This window comes from Protopterus annectens, chromosome 1.part2 (genome assembly GCF_019279795.1).
Source record: "Protopterus annectens isolate FY-2018-M chromosome 1.part2, PAN1.0, whole genome shotgun sequence".
Lineage (NCBI taxonomy): Eukaryota > Metazoa > Chordata > Ceratodontiformes > Protopteridae > Protopterus > Protopterus annectens.
The window spans coordinates 1111793531-1111821030 of record NC_056727.1 but is presented as its reverse complement, the minus strand read 5'-3'; the positions used below and the strand labels follow the sequence as shown (position 1 = coordinate 1111821030).

The 27500-nt window shown below is 44.1% G+C and overlaps 1 protein-coding gene across 1 annotated transcript in view; it reads left to right on the top strand.

The window, feature by feature from the left end:
• Window positions 1–27500, top strand: part of LOC122792249 (sestrin-2-like) — a gene marked incomplete in the record, with an annotated part of 678183 nt that overhangs the window by 413659 nt on the left and 237024 nt on the right. The window contains 1 exon segment of the mRNA XM_044059999.1: window positions 4539–4760. Within this exon segment, the coding sequence (XP_043915934.1) occupies window positions 4539–4760 (222 nt within the window).

Sequence of the window (27500 nt, the reverse complement as noted above, 5' to 3'; positions counted from 1 at the left end):
TGAGTTTTTGGCCCCTTAAGGCATTAGTTTTATTGAATGTTTTAAAAACAGCATCTTTGAGTAAGATTCTCAGTTCTCCAGCCCCCCCCCCCCCAAGAGACTTGACAAAGTTTGTAGAGTTCAGGATCTGAAGTTTTTGTACATGAACCCTGCTCCCCCAGGGGCACCACCTAGCTCTACAATGGGAAGTGGGCTGACTCTGGTGTAGAGTACGTCAATGACATGGAGATTGCCTGATAGTGTGGTAGGGTATATGCTTCGGCAACCCTGGCTTTCAGGGCACTAACTGTTTAGATCCACATTCCCAAAGTATTGGGTACATAACCTTAAAGAACTCTTAAGATAACTGTGGAATTCGGGATGAATCCCTGGAGGCAAACTATGATCAGGTAAGCCCAGTCAGTTTTACATCTGGGCTAATGTGTTGGTGCAGGGTGTTGTCTTATGCTTTGCTCTGAGACTAGCTGTGAACTTTGCAAAATTCCAATTTCATCTATCTCAGGTTCTGGTTTTAATAAGCTGCTCCTAGCTTATAGTGATCTTTTGGACATTTGTGCCCAACAGGGTCCAGAATATTCTGTAAACAATGTATTTGTTTACAGAAGCATTTTGCACCACTGTTCATCTTGAGGAACTGGGTCTAATTTCTGCTTTTTGTTAACCTCGTAGGAACCCTTGCATATAGTATTTCATGAACTTTCATGATGTGTTGGTCACAACAGACTAATGCAATGGATGAAGTTACGGTTATCCTAGGTCTGTGGAGTATTTGTGCAGTGGTGGTAATTTCCATGCACTTCATCAGTAGATATCCCCAACTAGGTATAGTCTACTAGCCATGATTACAGCAATGCATCTGCCCTTAATTTGGGAGCAATACAAGGGATGGATAGATGACCAGTGCTCTAGACATGGACATGGTACTTCTGTTTCCCCATAACCCTTTTACAAACTACAGTATATTTCAAATAGGGCACCTTGAAGTCTGAATCTAGTTTCTGGTAACCACAAAATATCTGAAGTCCTAGACTGAAATTCTGACTGGTGACCAAATAACTGCCTCATCACCCAGAGCCTACCCTCTTGACTAATGGATAAGGTTATGATGTACTACCTCACTAGCTGTATCAGTACCATAGCAGAAAGTCATAACTTGGCAAAACAGAGTCACAACCAACTCTTGACTAAACTTTCTGATGTAAAGTAATCATCTGTATCAATTGTAATAGCATTGCTACAGTACTGCACCTCTGCAAGATGGATAACTGCCCCACTTCTGCAAAAAGACCCAAACACCAAACTGCCACAACCAATCCCAGTACCCCCCATGTATTAAAAATTTACTCAGCGATATTGTATGATAAGAAGCTGACTTGCCTTTTCATTTGGCAACAGTGTAACCGTAAAGTAGTAAAAATAACTTCCTAGTTTTGATGTACACAATGCAGCCCTTCCAGCATCTTTTATCCATAGTGTACTGTTCTTGAAGGTTTGTTTATAATTCCCTGCCTTTACTATAGAAATAAGTGAAATTCAGTTGCTTTTAAGTGGACTTTGCTAGCTTCTGGGTCCTCTTTCAGGTACTGTTTCCAATTTCACTGCCTTCATTAGAATATTGCATTTCATGCCATTCCACTCTGCTTCCTCTCTTGTGGCAGAGATCTGACACTTTGCTCCATTCTTTGCTAGCCTAGGTTTGAAAGTACAGTCATCAGCTTAATCATTATGTACCGGAATAAACCAGTATTTTATTAAATGGGAGCAAGATCTCTTTCCAGAGTATTCAGTGGGTGTAGATGGTTTGTTAGCTTATAAAGGGAAGGTGGCAGCACCGCATATAGTTTGCTTTTTAGTTATTCTGGTCAAGATGGTATGACAGCTGTGGAGACAGTTTTCTAAAGAAGAAAATGTTGGCTTCGTGTAAACCTGGTATGGTATGGGCTGAAGTTGCCAGACAAGGTGTGGTTAAGTCATACGTAACAAATGTAGTAGTAATTTTGCTGGGATTAAGTACAGTGTGGAACAAGACAAATTTGTGTTAATGATGTATGTGTTACCAAAGAAAAATCTGTTTTCAGGAATCAGAGCAGTTCATGATGAAAATAGCCAGCAAAAGAACCACACTAAATTCTCACTCTAAATCCAAATCATCATTGGTAGACATTTCTGTGTTCTTATAATTTGCTTGTATTGAATTTTCAACATATTTACTGTGCCACCTGTCAAAACTTAGATAAACCCAATCTCTTAATTTTTTTTTGAACATTTGCATCAGTCCAGCTGTCTATGCACAAATCCATTTATCCTTCTTGCAGTTTTTTGGTAGTCCCCTTACAGCAGTCAGCACCTCATTGTAAGTGCAGGTTTCATCTCACCTCATTGTGAGTGCAGGTTTCATCTCGGATATGTAAAGGATCTAGTTGTATCCTAACCAAAGTGCTGCAGTCCTGTCACTTCCATTGGCATAGAGGAATAAAATGTTTACTATGACCCAGGCAAGTCCAGTTTGATTAGTGGCTCAGGCTCTTGCTGGGGCTGGAGGGAAAGGAGAAATGTTGGGACTTGACCTGCTCATCTTTTGGAGAGGAGGGGCAAGGAACATGTGTCCATGTACACACTCTGGTTTAAGTCTTGGTGGATACTGGGATAAAGGTGCAGCTTACAGAAGACTGGGTTTCTAGTGTGTAGCTTACAAGACTGGGTAGGGGTTTTGATTACCTCACACAGCAACATGGGCATTGGTTACGGAGCCCATTATATGTAACTTTCTTGAGCATGTTTAGACATGCACAGGGACTATTTGGGGCTTGTAGCAATAACTTTCTTCCCAAGTGCTTGGCTCACAGCTCCCACTCCCAGCTGGTTTTTACCTTGCCCCAGGCAAGACCATAATGCGCTCACTCATTGGGAGCAAATTGGTCTTTGGAGCAGATGGGAGGGCTGAGGCTCGGTCAGTACTGGGAAAAAGACCAAAAATTCCCAGTCCCATATTACCAGATAAATTCAGATCAGTTTTAGTGCTTCTCTCTCATTTCCAGAAGTACTACACTTTTTTTTTTTGAAGAGTTAAAAATTCATATTGTCCAATATGGCTTGTTGTGCAAACGCTAGCACTTCAGAAAGAGGCATGCGAGTGAGAAGGGTACAGGTAGCATGGAAGAAGGCAAAATAACTGCACCCTATTGAAGTGTCACGCATACAGGGAAAAATATCAACACTGCAGGAGAACAGCAAACCTGTAACATTGAATACTGTTCTCCTTTACTTTTTGGCATTGGGCAAGCTTCTCCCTCGCCCAAATTCTGAGATCATCATCCCTCTGATTTAAAAAGAATCTTCTGAAGTGGCCACCTCAGACTTGTAAGTTTTTTTTTTTTTTTTTTCTTTTTTCCTCTCCAGCCAGTCAGTCTTGGCGTCTTGACATTTTCAAATGTTTGCCCAAAATAAAAGGTGCAATATAGAGCCATCATAAATTGCTTGTTACAGTTTAGTTTGTAATACCAGTACACAGGTAGGTACATGTGTACCTCCCCCTCAGCTTTCTAAGCCCCGTACTTTTCATGTGTCCTTAACTGTAACTTCAGGAACTGCATATCTGGCTGACATTCTTGGACCTAACCTTAAGTGTTATAAAACATGAATTTATTCAACTCGCCAGCTACAGATGCCTTGCACTAACTAATCTCTTTGTTACATCCCTTTTAAATATCTGTGTTTAGATAATGTGGCTTGTGGATTATCCCTTCAGTAATTGGCATTCGTACCAGCAAATGTTCTAAACGCATGAAAACACTGTCCTCCAACACCATCTCCATTAATAGCTCACTCCTTGTTGCTAATTACAAAACTCTACTAAAAATGTTTACAGAATGTGATTCAGTATTCTGCAAATAAAGAACACCACTACCCCCCCCCCCCCTGTCAAAAGTATGCACGTGTTGCAGTTAGTTCAGGAGCCTGTTTCAGTTTACAATAATTGTTACTGTTTTTTTTTTTAAATCTCCACCACTGTCCTCGCTTAGCAAAAGCAGTAGAACCTGAAATCTGTGACCATCTATCAAATCTGACTTCATTCATCTCAAACTCTTCCCAAACCCTCAGTAATTGGACTCTGGACCACATCCAACCCCCCCCCCCCCAATGTGCAACCCAATTCCCCATTTTATCCGAAAACTAAGCGCAGCAATTTTTTTTCCCAACATTCAGACACTGCAGTCCTGTAGATTACATTAAAATCCCAACAGCCAAATGAAAGATGCTCTAATTTTTTAGTAACCATAGTGCAAATGCAACATGGTATTCCTTTTTTAAATCAAAGTATTAAGCATTGAATTCAGTAACATTTACATTTTGTATCATATTCATTCAACATCAACTAAATGTATTGGTGATTTTACTTTTCTTGTAAGAATGTCCTGGATGAAAGCAGATCCTTGTGGTTTAGTCCACATACCTTTTTATAAATATGTGCTTTTAATCAGGTTCATCATTTACCCAGAGTCTCTGATCTGATTAGATTGTATGTATTTATTTTAAAGGCTTTGTTGAAGACTGGAGAGAACAGCTGGTCATTAGCTGAACTTATTCAAGCCGTGATCCTCCTTGTCCACTTCCACTCACTTTCATCTTTCGTTTTTGGCTGTGGAGTGAACCCAGAATTGGATCTAGAAGGTGGTCATGTGTTTAGACCTCCCTCACCACGAGACTGTTACCTAGTTGGCAGCAGCCCAGGCTCAAAAGACTGCGTGAATGGAATAAGAGTAAGTATATTAGGTTTTCATATATTTTATGTAATTGCATGTTAGTCCTTGTAAAAGATGATTATTGAACAGTGATTTAAGTAGTTAGTTTTTCACACACTCATTTTTAATTTCTAAAATTGTGGCTCATTGTGATCAAGAAGCTTGAGGAGTAACGGGGATGCATCAGTGCTGATGTTTTCTTACTTTTTTGAACTCTGATTACTTTGATTGTTAATTGCACTTTTACTGTGATTAATTGCTCTTGAGCTTCAGTGTCCTTTTTAATGTGAATTACTGCAGTCTGTATCGAGTGGTGACTTGTGCCCCCCCCCTTCTTTCTAGTTATGCATATTAGCAAGTCTTGATCATGGGTCTAAAACACTGTGGCAGCACTTCACAATAGGTTTAGTGGCTTTGCACTTTGGGTCAAACACACCAACAGCTAGGCTTAAGTGCCTTTTTTCACTGACCTTGGAGTTCTGTGTGGTTGAATGACTTAGTCTGCAAGTGAAGACTGAAGAATTAAAACAGGAATACATACTAGCAGTTTAGCTGTACTCTGTGCTTGCTATACTAAGATGATTGCCATAAGTGTTAACTTTTCAGCTTTTTATTATTGAAATCATCACCAGTCATTTAGATGTACAAGTTTATTTATTTAGTGCGATAGTGCAGGTCCTAGATCCTCTGGACTTTGTAAAGTGGTTAGAGTGGTTTGTTGTACTTCGTGCTTTGTAGCATTCTTTATCTAAAATGGTTGCTTTTGCCATTTTGTGTATTGCCATTCTGTCATTTCTGCTGTTTCTGCAAAAGTATTCCATTTAAAAATGTTGGATATGCTGTGACAGGTTGACCCTCAGAATTTGAATGTTCTATTTCAGAAGATCTTCCATTTCAGTGTTGCAGTATTCTTTACAATGGGGATCCCTGCCAAGGGCAGCCCGATGTCCGGCCAGTGTACCAAAGTCCTTAGGTTGCTTTAAGGTACGTCATATGTTTACATGCATGCTCCCCACGTTTAGCGTAGGGCATAAAGATTTTGGATATACCATCCCCAGAACATTTTTGCTGCCAGTCCAAACGCCATCTTTTGATTGTCAGTCTGAATGCCCAAGCTGTTTTCAGATAAGTTCCCCATTGGGTTTTGCTCTTATCTTTCTTTTCTTTTTTTTTTTTTTCCTTTTGTCTGTTTGTGAGATTAATCATCCAGAAAAGATAAATGCTAGTTCAGGAGACAGATTCCCCATAAAAGACCATCATGAGCAGTGCTTATTTTGTCTCTGTGCTTCCCATGATCATACATCCTGTTCCATTTGTCAGGCTTTTTTACCAAAGATTCTCTGTAGCAACTTTCTTCTTTGGTCCTGTATTTAGAGAACCAATGTCTTAAGCTTTTAGCGAAAGACACTATGGAGGGAACTTGCCACTCTGAGTGTCAGCCATCTGTGAAGAAAACCCAAGAAGTCTAGGTCCAATTTTTTCTCTGGTACATCCTACACCAGACGTCTCTCCCGAGGCTAGTGAAAACCAGGAGGCTTGCCTGGCTACTCTGTTGGATTCCTCTGCCATGACTGCTTCAGAGGCCAGCAAGGTTCCAACCTTAAGTACATCCCAGGAGGCCTTGCAGAGATCTGCTACAGATGCTCTGGGGGAACAATGGCCGATTTACCAAAAGGCTTGGTGTTCCTCAGATTTTGTTTAGAGAGGAAGTTTTAAGACTGTGGTGTGTCATTCAGTGTCTGAGCCTCCTAAATTTTATAGGGCAGACATCCCTTTGAAAAAATAAAGCACGTTTCTCCTACTCCTAAGGATGCTTATAGTGAGTGGCAGAATTTCATTCAAGGTTTGTTTAATGCCCTTATGGCTTTGAAACCTCTTCAAGGAGTTTATGTACCTGCTCCACCCTGGTCCCTCTGCTTCTCTTAAAAAGGCCTAGGGAACAGCGTTCCTCTGAGGATAAGGTGGATTCAGATGAGGAATCCCCTATTCATCAGATTCCTTCTGCTGTAGACTATGGTTCTGAGGAGGAGGTCACTAGGCCTGAGTGAAGAGATTTCCTTCAGGGGCACAATTTCCAGGATGATGGGGTTTTTTTTAATGGGATTGTGCCCAGGTTTCTGAGATGCAAAAAAAGGTATTATGAACTTCTCAAATGGACTCTTCTCTGCTGTTCCTCTTGTTTTGACTGACTTGTTTGATGCCTTTTCTGCTGCATCTCAGGTTCCGGACTCCCAGCCTCCTGCCCCCCCCCCCAAAAAAAAAACTGATAGGTTTTTATAGAGTGCATGAGGATTACAAATACCTATATAGATGGCCTTGAGGTCACCCCTCTGTGGTGTCTGTGGGATCTGACAAGCCATCTCAGTTACTGCCTTCTACAAAGCTTCCTTCTTCTGGTAAAGACAACAGGACTATGGAAGGGCTGGGTAGGAAGGCTTATACCTCTGCTACCTTGGCAATTAGGGCTGTCCATTATCAGACTTGTATGTTTAGATATATTTTGTTCTTTTTCAGGTCTGTCAGGTAATTTCTGACCTTGCTGATTATGAAGAGAAGACATGTCTTTCCTGGGGATCTCTTCTCAGGTGGCTTGCCATTCTATTAAGTGCAGTTGTGATGCAACAGATGCTTCTTCCGTAGCTACTGCTTTTGGTTCTGTGCTGAGATATTCCTGGCTTCAACATTTGCTTGATATTCAGTTGATGGATGCTGTTCTGGATAAGAAAACACTTATTGGTGAAGCTGATACTGATTTAAGTCCCTTCAGGATAAGGGCAAGGCTTTACAGGAACTTGTTTTTGTTTCTCCTGTGCCTAAATTTCAAAGAAATTTACCCTAATAAGCTGACCTTTATTTGTAGATGGTTTCGCTCTCCTCACAAGAAAATTCAAACCAGGTGCTGTCTTGACTATCAAATTCTTCTCGGCCACATTCCTCTTTCTGTCTTTCTGTATCTATTCCAGTTTGGTTAAAGATTACTCAGACTTCTTGGGTTCTGTCCATTATCCACATGGTCTGGAAATCTCTTCCCCTTTCATGGGCATACCTCAGCCCCCTCAGATGCCATCTGCTTTCTTTTCAGGGGTGTTTCAGGATCTTTTGACTTGGGAACTATTCAGGAAGTTAGTTTCTTGAAGGGGGAAGGGGTTTTATTCCAGAATATTTGTTTTTGGTTCCTAGGAAAGAGGGGACTTATCCATTTTGGACCTCTGTCATTTAAACACTTTTTTTCTGAAGGTTCCTTCCTTTCGGATGCTGTCCCTTCAGACTTTATTCCCTCTGCTGCTTCCTCAGACTGTGTCCCTGGACTTCAAGGATGCTTATCTTTGCATTCCTATTCATCCCTTTTTCAGGAAGTTTTTGTTTGTGTTGCTTCCTAGCATTTTCAGTTCTCTGCTTTGCCCTTTGGCCTTTCTACTGCCCCAAAGATATTCACCAAATGCCTCACTCTTGTGATTGCTTTTTACAGGCTAAGGGGGGATGCAAGTCTTTCCCTACTTAGACTATCTCTTGCTTCAGGCATCCTCTCCAGTGATTCTACTGCAGCATTGTCACTTTGCTATTTCCCTCCTGTAAAGCTTGGGTTTCACTAGAAATTTCCAAGAGTTTTCGAACTCCTTCACAGGATCATGCATTTCTGGGATGCAGGATCCAAACTATTCCTATGCTGGCATCTCTGCCTCCTCCCAAGGTCTTGACTCCGATTTCTTGCTTTCATCCCCTTCTTCCTCTGGCCTTGATCACATCAAGGGAGTTTCTGAGAGCTCTAGGTTTTATGGCCTCAACCATTCGTATGCTCCTTTTTGCCAAAATCCACGTGAGAAAACTTCAGAGGTTTCTAAAGTCAGTTCTCATACCCTGGACTACTTAGTTCCTTTTCTTCCATGCCTCAAGCTGGAGTTTCAGTGGTGGATTCAGCAGATGTCCATCTCGAGAGCTGTTTAGATGCTAAAGACATGGGATGGGGAGCATCCTTCAGCTCTTTAAAGGTGCAGGGTCTTTGGTCACCTCACCAAAGGAAATAACCACATCAGTGTCAGAGATGAAAGCTCTTCTGCTTGCTGTTTGAGCATTTCTTCCTCTATTCTCCCCAAGGGCTTCTCAAGGTGTTTAGACAATGCCTCAGTGATGTGTGTCGACAAGCAAGGGGGGGGGGGGACAAGGTCTTATCTCCTGTGCTGTTTGGCACTTCTAGTGTGCGAATTAGCTCTCCAGTGTCATGTGACACTTCAGATGATTTACATTCCTTCAGGTCAGAACATTGTGGCAGACTTTGAGCAGGTCCATAACACAATCCCACAAGTGGATCCTTCACAGGATGTTTCTGGACACTGTCCACCAGTGGGGTACTCCTCATTAGATCTTTGCCTCCCTTTTGAACAACTTTTTTTTGTGCCAGAGTCCCAGGTCTTCTGGTCTGGAATGTGGGCACTCTGGAAGGGGATGTTTCTTTATGCCTTCCTCCCTCTTCCCCTCATTCCAAAAGTCATGTTCAAAATATAACAGGATGTTCCCAAAATCTTGCTGATGACTCCCTTTTGTCCTCCCTCTTCTGCATTTAGCCAAGGGCAGTCATCACAACTTGCCTCACAGGGTGGACCTACTCATGCAGGAAAAGGGATCTGTCATCCATCCTCACCTGTCCACTCTTCAACTGACACTGTGGGTGATTATGATTTTGATTCCATACAGACACCTTGTTTTGGTGGACATGTTTAGGGTCCTGCAGGAGGCCAGGAAGCCCACAATTAGGAAATCCTACTTGTCCAAATAGAAGAGGTTTTCTGTTTGGTGTTTTTCTTGTAACCTGGATCCACTTTCCATGGATGTTCCTTTGGTTCTATCTTACCTGTGTGAACTGCTCAATGCTAGGTTGGCTTTTTCGTCTGTTAAGGCCCAGTTATCAGCTATTTCTGCTTGTCTGCCTTTCTCTCCTCCTGTAGCCTCTAGATTTGAGACTAAAGGTGTCCCTCATATTAGGCCAGGAAGCCTCTCTCACCTCCTTGGGATCTTAATTTTGTTTTATAAAAATTAACCCAGGCTCCTTTTTGAGCCTGCAGCTTCAGCTTCCTTACAGCATTGTTTTTGAAAGATTGTACTTCTGTTAGCCCTTCTACCAGACAGGTGTGTGAACTTCCCTTATGGCTTGTTCTACTTTTTTAGTGTTCAATAAGGGCAGGGTGTCCCTTTGTACTAATCCTACTTTTATGTCTAAAATGGTGAACAAGTTGTCTTGTAATCGGTTCATTCACTTGCCCATCTTTTCCCTTCCCCACAATCTGCTAGTGGAAATGTGCTCCACACATTGGATGTGCATATAAAACATTGGTTTTATTCCCCTCCCCACAATCTGCTAGTGAAAAGGTGCTCCACACATTAATGTGCATATAAAACATTGATTTTATTTGGATAAAACTAAGGCTTTTCATAAATCTAATCAACTGTTTCCCTTCATCCTAGATCCTTAGACTTGGCTGTTTCCAAGCAAAGTATTTCTTCTTGAATTTCTAATGCTATTTTTTGTTATGCCTTCCATGGCAAGAACCTTTATTCTGCTAAGGCTCATTCTACTAGGACTGTGTCATCTTGTGGTGCTTTTTTTCAAGGATTTGGATAAGAACTCTTATTGAGGCAGATGCATGGACTTCTGTGCATATGTTTACCAAGCACTGCAAGTTGGATGTGATTTCTAGAGCTGACTGTGCTAGGGCCATTCTTCGTGGGCTCCTAGAGAGCTCTGCTGGTCCGTCCTCCTCACGGTCTTCTTCCTGAGCTTTTCCACTCTCCTTCTTGCAAAGAATACTTAACAGTGAAATGGAAGGACATAGTACAGTTGTGCAAGATCTTGCCATAACAGTAGATGTCCTTCTCTTCATTGTTGCAATATTCACTTCCTCCTGGTTCTTTTCTCTTCTGGATTTACTGGTTACCTCTTTATTTTTTTTTCCTTGGACTGGTGTGCATACTGGGGCTCTCGGTACCGAGTATGGGACTGGTGTGCATACTGGGGCTCTCATTACAGAGTATGGTACGGTTGGCTGTCACCTTTATGCTGTATGCAAGGAGCATACATGTGATGTACAACATACTTTTAAAGCAACCTAAAGGCTTTGGTAAACTTGCTAGACATCAGGCCACATTGTAAAGAATACTGCAACAGTGAATATAAAGACCTCTATTATGGTAAGATCTTGCACAACTGTACTTTATCACACAATTTAGTAAGGTTTAGTTAAATGACAGCCATCTGAAGGAAGAAGTGCTTTGACATTGATTGACCACCCCCCCCCCCACACACACCCACACCCACACACCCACACACATGAGTGAGGGGAGCAACACTGGAATTTAATTTCAGCAGGGGTGTGTAAGAAGGGGGTTTCATCCACTTTCTTTCAGGCAAGTATTCAGAAGACAGTTTGAAAGCTCTGTCTTGTTTCATCTGTGGCAGTTATTACAGCAGATTATTCACACTTTGTTGTACAGTAGCCAGGCATTTCACTTCAGAAGAGACTTGGAAAAAGGCTACATAAACTGATGACCCCCTTTATGAGCTTCTTTATTTGGGGTATTTGATAAGTTGTACAGTGTTGGCTATTTATATAGCCTGTACTTTTGTAGGCTGGCTTTTCTTTGGGTAGGATCAGTGATGTTTACATTTTAGTAGTTTGAATCTGTAGTTTACCATGTGTTTAAAACTTATGGTTGCAAAACTACTGCCCACAAGAGTGCCTGTGACTGGCAAATCCTGGGGTGCTGACCTTAATCAATTTCTAGACATCATGAATCATTCAGCACCTAGGTAATTCTCAGCACATCTCTACTTATTTGAATATGCAAAGTGCTCACCAATGCGTCTGTAAACCAGTACAGAGTTTGTGCCTTTGTGGTTGTAAAGGTTTTGGCCGCATGTCTCAAATGACCTAGGATCAGTTCATAGATTAAGTGGTAGAGAAACTGTGCAAGGAAGGAAGGAAATGAGGAGCTGCACTGACTAGCTGTTTTAAGGAGGAGTGTGTTTATAAAGAAGTTTGCTACAAGAGGTCCCCCCTGGGGAAGTCTTAGGATTTGTAGCCCCATGTGGGGGAGGGAGAATTCAGCCAAGCCTGCAATATAGTCTGTCTGAGGGAGTGGGTCTGCCGAGGCAGAGATTTGCAGGTTGTGCAGAGCAGGTATTTCACCATGCTTTCCAGCGATTTGATGGGGTGGAGTGTGTCTCCTAACAACCCCCCTCCCCCCACATGATTACTGTGATTTCTGGTGCTGGCCACAACTGTAGGACATGGTTGATAAAACTGGTGTAGGCGATGGAAGGTTGACAATTTTTAATAGATTAATAGTGTGATTTACTTTTACCCCCCACACCCCCCCCCTGGCAAATCTGGAAATGTCTTGTTCATCTGCTGAAGTACTAACCTGAGGGATCTCCCATTTTGAAGGCAGCACAAAGTTGGTCAGTATACAAAAGTCTTGTACTGTAGGATACGTGAGATGTTGCACGTAGGCTGCTGTTGGACATGGACCATAAAAGTGTCTTACGCATGTACCATCTTCAATTTTTTGCAGCCAGTCAGGACCTTATTCCTACTCTAGTTCTGATTTGTCAGTGCTTTCAAATTCAGCCTTTTACTAGATAAGTGCCCCGTTGGGGAATTTTTTTTTCTCTTAATACTGTTTTGGTTATGTCCTACAGGAATGGCAAGTGCCGGTGAGAAAGACAAATTCCACATAAGGACACATTCATTCTCAGTCTCTTGTTTAGGCCCTAATCATGACCACAAGTTCTGTAGCATTCATCACTGTTCAGGGAATTTGAGCCCCCCCCCCCCCCCCCAAAAATCAGTGTACATAAACTTCAGGGAAATGTGAGCATTGCTACTAGCTGTACAAGCTTCATACTCTCCTTTGCCCAGGCCCCTTGCTACTAGCTGTACAAGCTTCATACTCTCCTTTGCCCAGGCCCCGTACATCTGCTTACAGACTGGATTTAGCCCCCCCCCCTTAACATGCCAGAGGACTATCGCCATCTGTTCCGGTATGGGAATTTCTGGCCCAATACCACATGACTATTTAGAGCAGTGTACATTCCCTCCAATCGAAATCTCTTGGCAGACTCCTTAAGCAGATCTTTGACTCAGTCCCATGAATGGATGCTTCACAGGGATGTGTTTTGGGATATAGTCCACCAATGGGGTTCTTAGGTCCCCACTCTAGGCTAGTAATCAAAGATTCTGAATCCTGTCCACTGACACTGGAGAGGGAGATTTACTGGGGATACAAATGGATACACACAGTATTTCCAGATGCCAACCTCTATGAATCAAACACAATTTCCCTTAAGGGCACCCAGGAACACGCTCAGTCCAGGGGCTAGTTCCTGTCTATTTGTCCAGACCCCCCCCCCCCCCCTCCAAGGAGACTCCACACTGGGATAGCTTAGAATTGAGTCCATAGCCGGAGTTCTAAGCAAAGTCCTTCCACACCCTCTCTGTGATACCAGTGCTTTATGCCCCTGCTCCAAGCAGCTGACATGCACTATTTGAGATTTTATATATGTAGACAGACAGACGCATGCATGCAGAGAGCGCGAGAGAGATGCGTGTGCAGAGAGTGTGAGAGACGCGCGTGCAGAGAGAGCACGGGAGAGACGCGCGCAGAGCAAGCGAGAGAGACGCGTGCAAGGCTGGAACTTATTACTCGCTGTACCAACTTTGCCCAGACTATAAGGTATATTCACTGCCACCAGTCAGTTACTATATGGCTCTTAAGAGTATCCAATTATACTGAGTGAAATTAATATTAATATAAATGTTAATGCTGTCCAAACAGCCAGTCTTTCAGGAGTGGCCCGAGTTATCACCAAGTGAATATATGCCAACACTCAAAGCCTAAATATTTTTATAAAGGACCAGATGCAATGAAAAGTTTATTAAATGCATTTAAAAGAACAAGAAAATGCTAAGTATCTGTTTACAGTAAATGCCAGAGTTTGTCACAGATATCAAAAATAACAGATGGAAAGTTTCACACTGTTCTAGAAAAATTTAGCTAGTCTCACTATTTACTCCTGACTGACTAAAAAGAGTTATTCATACTTACTGAATAGAGCAAGGCAAGATGGGTGAATGGCCCTTGTCCAATCCAATGCAGAATGCTCCTGAGACTTTATTCTCCTCTAATATCAAAGCACATTGGTCACCTGACTTTCCCACACTATCCCCCATCACTAGAAGATGACAGGATTTTAGCACCTATGTGACCATACATGCACACACAGCTTTGCTCAGATGTAGTGCCGCTGCTGGAAGTCATAAAACCATTCCACTATTCCTACAGGAGTTGCAACCTGTTCTCTAGTATAGACCTTGCATCTCTGACTCCTGTCAGTACTGTGGGATAACATGTTTGACTTAACCTACAAAGTAATTTAATTTCAAGAATATTTTTCAAAGTCAGGTGGTCTATAACAACTTCTAAAATCTTCTCTCAAGCCCATCCCCACAACCCACATCCATACCTTACTCTCCAAACTTAAACCCTGCTCTGTATCTGCAGATAACATCCCACCCTACTTTCTCCAGTCAGCTGCCCACTCACTTGCCTATCCTATCTCTATTCTCATAAACCACTCCCATCTTAGAATCTAAAGTACCTTCCATCTGGAAACGCTTCTATACCATACCTATCCACAAAGGAGGTAACTCCACTGACATCCCTAACTTTAGGCCTATCGCCATCCTCTCCCCTCCTATCTAAAGTTCTTAAAGTGCATTCATACTCTAGTCATGGATCATCTCTCACACAGGAAAACCTACTTACACCTACTCAACATGGTTTTCAACCAAAGCATAGTACCTATACGGCACCCCTGTCCTCTTAATACTATTTCCTTGGCCAGAAATAATCATAAACTTATCTCCTGTCTCTTCCTTGACCTCTCTAAGGCCTTTGATACGGTCTCTCACTCTCTACTACTAAACAAACTATCCAACTTCAATTTCTCTCCTGATACAGTGGCATGGTTTGAAAGCTATCTTAGAGAGATTCCAGTCTGTAAAATGGGATACTGCTCTATCAACTCCACTACAAGTACAAATGGGAGTCCCTCAAGGATAAATTTTAAGGCAATTACTTTTCAACATCTTCACAAACTTGCTCTATACCTCCTGCCCACAGTCCTCTATTATAGAATATGCTAATGACTCTACAGTTATAACTATAACTCTCACTCAGAACTCTTAACAGCTACCCCAGTCATCCTTTAACTCTGTAGAAACATTGCTCTCCAACAACCAACTCATCCTAAACCCCAGAAAAACAAAACTCTTACTCTTCCTCCCTAAAACAGCTAACCACATAAAGACCTCCGTTGCTGTCCAGTCACTCAATAAGACACCAATTGTAGCAGAATCAAGCTCAAAACTCCTTGGTATTACAATCGATGACCAACTAAAATTTGATCTCCACATAATAGTATCAGGAAAACCCACCTTAAGCTCTGTCTACTATATAGAAATTACACATTTCTTACTCAGGAAGCCAGAATAGCTCTCTCATGCCCTTCTTCCCTGCTTAACATATTGCTCTCAAATTCATACTAACCTCAACTCCTCTCTCATTACTAGACTTCAGACTACGTAACACAAAGTAGCTAGATTTTGCAACCCAACAACCCTGTAGATCTCACCACTCTCTCACTAAGATATTTAAACTGGCTCAAACTGCCCCAACTCCTCCTCCCCTCTCGGCTCCAAACCATACAATCCTATATCGGCCATCTTTCTGTTCAGGCTTGCACTCTATCATCTCCCACTATGCTCCTACAAGAAACCTTCCCAAGACCTTCTAAAAAATCTACAAGCCCAAATCTAAAGCAGGACAAAATGTATATAGCTACCACCCCTCTATTGAATGGAACAAACTTCCCCTAGAGATTTGAACACTGTTGCATACCAAACAGTTTAACACTAAAGGAATATTTCGATAAGAAATGGATCTGCCAGTGCTCAAACCCTCCTTGAACACTTTTCATTCTCTACTTTTCCTCAATCTATGTACTTCTCTCTCTAATGCTCGCATAACTACTGGTCTGATTTGATTAAAAAAAAATGATTTTTGTACTTTATATTCCTTTCTGCTTAACTAATATATGTACAACCAATTGTTATCTGTATAAGATTTAGCTGTATTCGACTTGTATAAAATCTTTACTAATGTACTTAATGTTATACTTGTATGTACTGGAGCTTTTCCTCCCCGGGCCTCTGCTGAAAAAGGGTCTTGGCTCAGTCAGACATTCCCGGTTAACAAATGTAAAATAAATAAACCTCTTCACTTCCAGTATATGCTATTACAATGTATACATTTAATTCAGTTGCAATACTATATGTATGTTTCTTTTCCTTCCAGCAGGGCACACTGTTGTATTTTAACACAAGCAAACCTCACAAATACATTTTCAGCATGAGCATCTGTACAAATCCGTTTTAACAAATGACATATAATTTACAAAATTCCATCTATCTGTGATGGCATAAATTTATAGATCCACCGCTCTACTTTTCCTTTCATGGCTGGCAGTACCTCCTGTTGTCACGGGGATGTATTCCTCAAACAGACATATTTGTTTTCCTCCTGAGCAGGCAACTTCCAAGATTTTATGCCAGTCCCAAGTCCTCTGGTTTGGAAAGTAGATGCCCTCTCCTCTTGGATGGGGATGTTACTGTAAGCATTCCTTCCCCTAATACCAAAGGTTCTGTTCAAGATTTGACAAGACCAACCAAAAAATCTTGCTGGTGACTCCCTTTTGGCCAAGACAGCATTGGTTCTCCCTACTTCTACATTTAGCCATAGGCCATCGTCGCAATTTACTCACACAGAGCAAAGGATCCCTAATACACCCACACCTGTCAGCACTACAGCTGACATTGTGGGTGATAGGATTCTAATCCCCTTCAGACATCTGTTATCAGAGGACATGCTCAGGGTTTTGCAGGAGGCCAGTAAACCCAGTACAAGAAAATCTTGCATTTCCAAGTAGAAAAGATTTCACTCTGGGGCGTCTCCAAGACTCACTGATGGTGGGAATCCCAGTGGTTCTGTATTACTTTTTGTGAAATCGCTGTCTGCTGGCTTGGCTTACTCCTCTGTCAAAGCACACGTCAGCTATTTCTGCTTGTCTGCCTCTCTCTCCCACTCTAGCATCCAGATTTGAGGTGAAACAATTCTTTTAAAGCTGTCCTTCACATTAGGCCTCCATGGGACTTTAATTTTGTCCTAGAAAAACTGACCAGGCCCCTTTTTGAGCCTGCATCCTCAGCCTCCTTCAAACATTGCTCATGGAAAACTGTTTTAATACTGGCCTTGATCTCAGCCAGAAGGGTGTCTGAGCTTATGAGTTATCCCTTAACCAATCCATCCAATTACCTACCTTCTTCCCTTCTCCACGAAACCACAGTGAGAAGGTACTACACTGCGTAGATGTACACAGACAACTTGGCTTTAGTCTCAACAACTTATCTTTAGTTTTGTCCAGTTAAAACATACCAGGAAATCTGATCAGCTGTTTGTGAACTTTCATCCCAAGGCTCTAAGTTAACCCATTTCCAAGCAGACTATTTCTTGGATTTCAGATTTGCCTTTGTTGCACACATGGAAAGAGACTCCCTTCACCCGTGAAAGCCCACTCTACCAGGACTGTCTTCTGCTAATGTATTTTTTAAGGGCCTATATAATGCCATCCTTGAAGCAGTCACTTGGTCTTCTATCCATACCTTTACCAAGCACTACAAACTGCGTTGCATTTCCAGATTCAGAGATGGCTTTGCCAAAGCCGTTTTACATGGCTTCATTGAGAGCTCCTCTGCTACCTCCTTCCTTCCCTCTTGAGCTTTGGCGCTTCTCCCTCAGGTTAAGAATACTGCAGCAAGTGAATAGAAGGACATAGAATAGTTGTGTAAAATCTTACCATAACCATAGATGTCCTCTTCACTGCTGCAGTATTCTGTCCCTCCCTCCTTCTCCCCTGGACAACAGGGGATGTACTGACCTTTTATAACCTTAGTCTGGCATCCCTCCTGGGACATTCAGTTCTGAGGATGGTACGCGTGTACGATGTTCATCATGTTACCCTGCTGCAGTCATCACACTTGGTTATCCTGTCGTCAGGCGGTCCTGCAGTTGGCCGGATTTCCAAAGTCGTGGTCCGACGTCGGTTGCTGTCGCCTCATCCCTGACGTCAGTGCGCCAGGGGTACATATATTGCAACCGATGCCATTTTCTTAAGTCTTTCTTGCCGCGCGGTGCCCGAAGCAGAAGCAGTTCGCAAGTGCCGGTCGGCCGACTCCTGAGATTTTCGAATTTCAGACCGAAGTCTTCTATAAAGCAAAGTACCCCGTTGGGGAATCTTTTCTTGCCTCAGACCGATGTCAGAAAAAGTTAACAATTGTATTTCTTGTGGGAAGCAAATACCTCATAAGGATTTTCATTCTTATTGCATACCTTGCCTAGGCCCTGATCACTACGTCGCTTGTCATTTTTGTGCTAGATTTAATAAACGTACTATTAAAAGACTATTTGATTTCGCACGACACTTTTTTGGCAGAAAATTTAATTATAACATGCCGTCCGAGCTACCTACTACCGGCGTGCACAAAAAGCACAGTGATAAGGATAGACAGCCCAGGCCTAAGCCTGATTCCGAGGCCTCTGTTGAATCCGGTCTCTGGTTCTCCGGTTGTCAGTGAGGCTCCGACGCAGCCTCGGACTACCGCAGTTCAGGAACCCGAGACCACTACGGATATTTTGACGGAATGTACTAGGCCGACGCAGCCTTTTACTTCAGGCCCTACCGACTATTTACCTTCCAAGGACGTCTGTGTTTCTGAAACACCATCGCCTTCTGAAGGCGTTTTCAGACAGACTCTTACAGTCAAAACATTTTCCAAGTCGAAAACTCCTTCCAAATCAAAAAAGGCCCGTCTCCTGTTCAAGGCCCTATGCCTGAGAAACAAATGCTCAAGATGGCTGAAGATTTGATCTCTATCGGGGGTTCTCAGCCTCCTCCTGACAAAAGGCCTAGACAAGAGGAAGAATCTGCTTCCTCTGAACAACTGTCTATTTTTTCGGATTCCTCTGAGGTCCAAGACTATTCCTTCTCTCCTTATGAAGATTCTGATGCCGAGGACTCTATTCCCTCAGCTTCCCCTCCAGAAGATTACTCTTTTGGGGAAACTTTACACACTGAGGGAACATTTTCACTGGGAAGGTCAGGATTACTCTAATTCCAAGAAAAGGCTCAGAGTTTCTTTTACTCCCCCCAACACAGACCTCTAGCCATCCCTCCTGTTTTGGACATTGTGGATGATGTCTATTTAGAATCCAGTTTCAACCCTGACTCTGCCTCCTACCCCAGCCAAGCCTGACAGATACTACAGAGTTCCTGATTCCCACAAATGTCTTTACAAAAGCCCAGTAGCTGACCCAGAGACCATCTCCCAGGGTTCCAAGGGGGCTAAAGCTTCCATGGCTAAAAATCCAGTACCTTCTGAAAGGGATTCAAGAGCACTAGACAGATGGGGGAAAGGTTTACACCTCAGCCACTTTAGCTATGAGAGCTCTAAACTGTCAGTTTCATATGCTTAAGTATCAGCAATATCTGATCTCTCAGTTAAAACAAAAGATAACCACCCTACCTCAACAACCTGAATTGAAAGAAGTACAGGATTTGTTGCACACCACCGAGCAGGTGGGCAAACATACCTTACAATGTGGGTTTGATTCTTTAGAGGCCTCCTGCAGAGCAGCTGTCACTGGTTCAGTTATACGTAGGCATGCCTGGTTAAAGGAACAAAGTCTGCCTGATCATGTTAAAGCAAAACTACTAGATGCTCCCTTACAGCAGGATGTTCTTTTTGGTGTTAAAGCAGAAGAAGTTTTAAAGAAAATGGAAGATAAGTCAATGCAGACAGTCAAAGATTTCCTACAGGTGCAACCCCATCGCTTCAGCAGAAACTGGCCAACAAAAAATTGGTCCTTTCCAGCCACTGACAGGCCTCAGAGGGGTAAATACAGGCGCCCAAGGGGCAGAGGACAACCACAAGCTCAGTATAAATCTCGCCAGTGGGGCACTCCAACCCAGAAGGGAGGAGAAGACAGGTCCCAACCCACCAGAAGGCAAACTCAATGACTTGTACCTCAGCTGGCTTGGGGGGGGGGGGGGGACTAGCACTTTTTGCAGACAACTGGCACATGGTCACAAAGGACAAATGGGTCCTAGACATAATTTTACGAGGATACAGATTCCACTTTCATACCTTGCCAATAAAAAGAGGAATGCCAAACCTGCCACAAAATCAAAGGGCAGAGGCTCAAAAACAAATTGCAGCTCTCATGGCCATGAAAGCCATTCAAAGGGTACCAATTCAAGAGCAAGGCCAAGGATTTTACTCAAGACTCTTCCTAGCACCCAGAAAAGAAAATGCTTGGAGACTAATTCTGGACCTTTCAATTCTAAACACTTGCAAGTTCCCAAATTCAAGATGCTAACACTACAGCAGCTACTTCCCATGTTGGGCAAGGAAGCATGGCTGGTAACGTTGAACCTCAAGGAGGCATACCTGCATGTCCCTATCAGACAAAGTTGCAGAAGATACCTCTGTTTCATTGCAGGTTCAATCCATTATCAGTTCTCTGCACTGCCCTTTGGCTTATCTACTGTGCCCAGAGTATTCACAAAATGCCTGGCACCAGTAATTGCATACTGCAGACAAAGGGGAATTCAAATATATCCATACCTGGATGACTGCCTCATCCAAGCAGAAAGAAAAGACATTCTCTTATAACATCTGGCTTTTGTAAAGCATCTACTAAATTGTCTGGGGTACACAGTAAACGAAAAGAAGTCAAAACTAGTACCCTCACAAAAAATGACATTCCTGGGTGCCAGCTTGGACATAACGACCCAGAATGCTTATCTTACACCAGACAAGCAATTACATCTGACTCAATATTTCAATACAGTGGCAACAAAGACCCAATTAACTGCAAGAAAAATTCTGCAGGCTTTGGGCTTCATGGCATCTTGCATTCTGATACCATTTGCAAAACTGCATATGAGGAAATTACAATGGTACCTAAAAAGCCTATGGTCTCAACACAGCCACAGCTTGGACACGGTGATATCTCTCATTCCCTGCCTTCAACAGGAATTTCTATGGTGGGCACAGGCATGTCACCTCAACAAGGGTCAGTCTTTCACCTTGCCCCCACCCAGGCAAACTATCACCACAGATGCTTCAGACTATGCCTGGGGGGCACATATGACAAGTCAATGCATTCAAGGCCTATGGACTGCAGAACAAAGAAAACTGCACATAAACCAAAAAGAGATGCTAGCTGTACAGAAAGCTCTGACAGCCTTCAAGGATCTACTACAGCATTGGACAACACCACAGTAATGTGGTACACAAACAAGGGGACACACATTCCTACTCTTTGCAGGCAAGCACTAATCTTATGGAACACAGCTCTGGCCTACCAAGTCCAGTTACAAGCTCACTTCCTGCCAGGACAGAAAAACACATTGGCAGACGACCTAAGCAGAAACATCAAAGATCCCCACGAGTGGAAGCTAGACCCACAAATATTTGCAATAACTCAAAGATGGGGCCTACCAAATATAGACCTGTTTGCCAGTCCTCAAAACTACCAGCTGACAAAAAATTTGTACAAGGACATTCCACCATCAAGCTTGGAAAGTGGACGCTCTCTCCTTCAGTTGGAAAGACCTGACAGCATATGCCTTTCCTCCATTACCTCTTCACAAAGGTTCTTTTGAAGGTAAAAAAGGAGAAACCTTGAATGTTAAGTTGTCTATCTCGCCTTCATTCTTGCTGGATGGGTTCGGAGCCGATCCTCGGCTCCGACTCTGCCACTCTAAAAGCTCGAGAGTTGGTTCCACCGGCTCGAGGCTCCCCCTATATCCCACAATGCTAGGCGAGAGTTACCTCAGATCTCGTTTGCCGCTACAGCGATTGAGGTGTGTTTTCTACCGGCTCCAGGTTAGTAAAAGTTAGAATAGTTTAAATTCTTTAACTTAGACTAGTTTAGTGTACTTTTCTTCCCCCTTAGTGTACTGGACTTACTTATCCCTTACTACCTTAGTTTCCAGCCCCCTCCTTTTATAAAGAACATATAGATGTAATGGGATCCTATCTCGCCTACATTCATGACAGATGATCGGCTCCGACTCAGCAACTAATACACTAGCACGAAGTCTCTCATTGGCTGGGCTACTCCCTATCCCAGGATGCACTACACCTGCTTCCCCAGATCTCGTTTGCCGCTTTACAAGCTGGACGTGGTCTCGACTTGGCTGGAGCTAAGTGGTTCTTTTTACCTTTATTGGTCTTTGACCTTGGGGTTTTTTGTTATATATTAACCAAACAGCTGTTTTAACAGCTATTCCTTGTTGTTCTTACTATTTGCTACTTTTGAGTGTTGAGTGTCTTCTGGTACTTTATTTTTTTCAGTCGGGCAAGGCCCGTTTAAGTTAGAGGGCCTTTGCCCTACCTTGTGCTATTTAACTTTATTACCTTTTGTGGTTAATTGTTTTTGGGCCAAGCCCGTTTAAATTAGAGGGCTTTGGGCCGTTGGATTTGCTTTGTCTGTTTGTTTGTGAGGAAAAATCTTTTTCTTAAGTACTTTCAGCCAGTGTGTCTCGGCTTGTCAGTTGGCGCATTTTTGTGATAGTGCTTACTAATTGTGGTAAAGTCTTACTTGTTTGGGGCCTGTACTATGTCCAAGGAACACAAGTCAGGTTTTAAAAAATGCACTCGGTGCAGTTATAAAATGTCCATCACAGACAGTCATTCTGTCTGCGTTTATTGTTTGGGGCCGAAACATCTACAAGAGACTTGTAGCGTATGTCATGCTTTCTCTGCTAGAGTTCTTCAAGAACGCAAGAACAAGTTGATTTTGAAAGGGCTTATAAAACCTTCGTTTGAGGAAGCCTTAAATCCTCCTGTTGCTTCCAAAAAGAAAAGATCGTCGGCACCGACAAGTCCGTCGGAGCCGACTTCTAAAAAGACTAAATTGACCTCTTCTTCCTCGGCTCCACTGACTTCGGGGCCGAGGGTCGGCGGTCTGCCTCGGTACCTCCTACTTCGGCTCCATTGCCTTCGGAGCCGCAAGTTGGAGTATCGAGAGGTGAATCACCTCCATCGGTTCCATTGGCTTCGGAGCCGGTGGAAGTGTGCAGCTCAGACTCTTCCCCCTCTGCTCAGAAGGCTCCTTCGGTGCCGATGGTGGTCCATGCTGTGGTGGAGTCGGCGCCGACAGTATTGGAGCCGTTTCGGAGCCGGTCCCCTTCTCTCTCTGAGCCGAGAGGAAAGTCTTCTCGAGTGTCTACCTCCTCTAAATCCTCGAGACTGTCAGATTCGGACCTGGATAGGGTTTTACAGAGGCTTTTCCAATCTCCAGTGTTTACTAAAATGGTCTCGGCTCCAGCACAGTTTGCTTCGGAGCAGATCCCCCCTCCAACACATTTGATTCCTCCTCCAACCTCTTCGGAGCCGTTGGAGCCGGTGGTGGTGGAGCAATGTGGAGCCATACGGTCGGAGCAGAGACCCCTTACAGGCCTTCGGCTCCGACTATGCTTCCTACCCTGTCCTCGGTTCAGGGTTTGGTACTGCGACCTCTTCAGCCGGGCCGAGGGGAATACTTTGGGATTAGGTGCTTTGGTGCCTAGTCTTCCTCTGTATGCATCGGCTGCTGGAATTCCCAGTGCCATCGTGGCCTCTAGACCAGTGACCTCCTTGGATTCTGGAGGTCCGGCCTTTGAGGCCATGAGGAGCGCGCTGGCCATGCCTTTGCCGGTTCAACTAGATTCTACCTCACCGTCCCTAGATTTGGAGACTGGTGCCTCTGTTGTGTTGCAGCCCCCCGGCAGCGGGGCCCCAGGGCCTGAGGATACCCCCATCGGGGGTTCCCTTCTTCTGGGTGGTCCGTCCGAAACTGCTTCGGACAAACCCCCACGGAAGAAATTGTGTAAGAGGAAGCACGTAGACTCCCAAGATGAGTCTATTACATCGGATACTGACCTCGATGACGCAGAAGGGTCCCCCAAATGATCTTCGGATGATATCTCCTTCTCAGATATCTTGGAGATTCTGAGACAGAGAGGTGACTGACAAGCCAAAACCCCTTCAGCTGAGGAGTCAGTCTTCCTCAAGGCCTTTGGGGCCCAGCCCTCCGCTTCCTGGGTTTCTCCGCCCTTCGATGAACTCCTTGATTTGGTTTCTCGAAGGGTGTGGGAACACCCTGATTCTGTGGAACCGGTGCCTGCGAGGCCCAATAAATTTTTGTCAGCCCCCCCAGAAAGAATTTCATACAAAGGGTGTGCCTGTAGATGCTTTGGTGGTGGCTTCTGCCACACAGCAGGACGTGGCAGAGGCTTCGACGTCTATTCATCCTCCTAATAAGGATTCTAGGAGTATGGATATGTACGGGAAGCGTACCCTGTCCTCAGCGGCCTTTACCTTACGGTCGCTGAACTACTTATGTCATTTTACGAGGCTCCAAAGGGATCTTCTCAAAGAGCTAAATGACTCTCTTGTTGGTAATCTACCTGAGGCGCTGGCCCCGACTGTTGGCGCACAGATGACTACCCTCTTTTCTATTGTTAACTCGTCCATGAGGCTCATTTCGTATGCGGTCGAGGGGCGTAGAGCAGAGGAACAGGCGTTGCCCTCAGGAGGCAAGCCTGGTTACGCTTTGTGTTCGCTCACGGAGGCCTTCAAGTCTTCCTTCACGCCCCTTTGATGGGTCATCTTTGTTTGGATCCAAGGTGAAGGACACACTAACTCGGTGCGAGCAGGAGGGCAAGACTTTGACTGCCGTTGGGGCCTGTTTTTCCGCTCCTTCCAGGCCTTATCCCAAGGCTGGGAGAGGAGGGAAAATGTGGTTTAAAATCCCAAAAGTCTTTCTCTACTCCACCCAGTGATTCCCTCCAGAGGCAGGGGGATTTGGAAGACGCCCCATAGGTGGCAGAGGCCCCCGTAACTCTGGAGACCGCGATTCCTTTTGTGGTTCTTCATACAACCAGCGTTCCTGAGTTGTTGCCCGACTGTGCAACTCCGGAGCCAGTCGGGGGTCGCTTTGCGGCGCACCCACAAGCTTGGGAATCCATAACAAGCGATCGATGGGTGCTTCGCATTATTACCGGAGGATATATCATCCCCTTCAACAAACCCCCCCTTTCTTTAAGGGAAATCCCGGACGTACCACCCAGTCAGCGGGATCAGGCAGCGTTAGAGGTTTCAAAGCTGCTAGGAAAAAGAGCCATCCAGCCTGTCCCCATCGACCAGATCGGATCAGGAACTTACTCAAAATTATTTTTGGTACCAAAAAAGACAGGGGACTTCAGGCCCATTTTGGACCTCAGTTCATTGAATCGCTTCGAAAGAAGTCCAAATTCGAATGGTCACTCTTCAATCTATTCTTCCTTTGCTGGAAAAAGATGCATGGATGTGCTCCATAGATCTCCAGGACGCTTACTATCACATTCCCATAGCTCAAGAGTCCAGGAGACATTTACGCTTCCGCCTCAGAGCCAGTCATTTTCAATTCCGAGCACTGCCCTTTGGTCTCACTACAGCCCCCAGGGTGTTCACCAAATGTCTGGCAGTGGTAACTGCTCACCTGAGAAGTCTGGGATTCCAGGTGTTTCCTTACCTAGACGACTGGCTCCTTACTGCCACCTCCGAGCATCTACTACTCCAAGCGCTCAGAGCCACGTTCACCTTGGGCAGTTTCTTGGGGATCACGTTCAATTTGCAAAAATCTGTACTACAGCCATCTCAGCGTATTATTTTCATAGGCGCAGACTTAGACACAAAAAGAATGCGCGCCTATTTACCGGCAGCAAGAATTCAGGTCTTACAAGATCAGGTCAAATCCTGTCTCCCCCTACAAAGAGCCCCGGCCCATCGGATCCTACAACTGTTGGGCTCGATGGCATCGACCATACTTTTAGTTCCCTTGGCCAGACTTCACATGCGAATTTTACAATGGCTACTGTCTGTTCAATGGTCCTATCAGGAACTTCCCTTGAACCACTTAATCATAATCACGGAAAGTTGCCGTCGAGATCTTCATTGGTGGCTTCTCCAATCAAATCTCGACCAGGCGACCTTTATACCTCAACGTCCCATTGCCACTGTGACTACGGACGCCTCCCAGGTAGGGTGGGGGGGTCATTACCTGGACAGGTCGGTCCAAGGCACATGGCAGATCCAGGAAACACATTTGCATATCAATGTCCTGGAGATGAGAGCGGTACTATTGGTACTCCAAGCTCTCCATCACGCTCTCCCACACGGCCCGATTATCCTATCCGACAACATGTCGGTGGTGTGGTACATAAACAAGCAAGGTGGAACCAGGTCTTACCCACTATGCAGAGAAGCCATGAGTCTTTGGCACTGGGTGGTAGCTACCAACCGCTTTCTAATGGCAACGCACATACCGAAGTCCAATGTGATTGCGGACAGATTAAGCAGGACCATTCTTTTACCCACGAATGGTCCCTCAAACAGAGTATAGCTGCGAAGATCTTCGACAGATGGGGTCTTCCTTGCTGCGACCTGTTTGCCAGCCCTCACAATACGAAATGCAGAGAGTTCTTCACACTGTTTCCTTCTCAGGGACAGATTCCCAGGGACGCTCTGACTCACATTTGGCCCCGGTCTTCTCGCCTTCCCTCCGTTCCCCTCCTACCGAGGGTGATACAGAAGGCCATTTACTTGGAGAGCGAGATGATTTTGATTGCCCCGCACTGGCCTCGTCAAGTTTGGTTTCCCTTCCTACAGAGGCATGCGATAGAAGGTCCATGGTTTCTGGATCCGTGCCAGACCTGTTGACTCATCAGTCAGGACGGCGTCATCCGTCTCTCAGGTCCTTGAAGTTGGCAGCATGGTTACTCCACTTCCATCCTTAGTCCGAGACCATGCTCTTTCGCCGGACGTGGTCCACATACTGTCTTCTTCTCATAAACCTTCCACCATCAAACTTTATTCCAGTAAATGGAAAAGGTTTGCCTTCTGGGCTCAAGAACGGGGTATAGATCCTCTCACTGCACCAGTATCGGAGGTTCTGAATTTTCTGGCCTCCCTTTTTCAGTCGGGCTCTTCAGTTTCTACCATTAAGGTTCAGTTAGCAGCGATATCTAATTTTCATGCTTCTTTTGAACCTTCATTGATGTCGCACAAACTTTGTAAGGCTTTCCTTAAAGGGGCTTGGCTCCTTAGGCCTCCTTTATCTCAGCCTGTCCCCCCTTGGGATTTGAATATGGTTCTTGCTGCCCTAACTGCCCATCCTTTCGAACCAGCTGCTACTTGTGATTTAAAATTTCTGTCTTGGAAAACGCCTTTTAGTAGCCATAACATCTGCTAGGCGAAGTTTCAGAACTTCAAGCTCTTTGTTCTGATCCTCCCTATTTGATTTTTCACAAGCATAGTTTCATTGAAATTAAACCCTGCATTTATACCAAAAGTGGCCTCCTCTTTCTGTATGCAACAAACTATAGAACTCCCTGTCTTTTTCCCAGAATTCTCCAATAACGCAGAATATACTTTGCATCAATTGACGCATAGACAACTACGTTTTATTTGAATAGAACCGCTCATCGGAAATCAAATCAATTGTTTGTTTCCTTTGCAGTGAACAAATTGAGTCAACCAGTAACAAAAGCCTCCATAT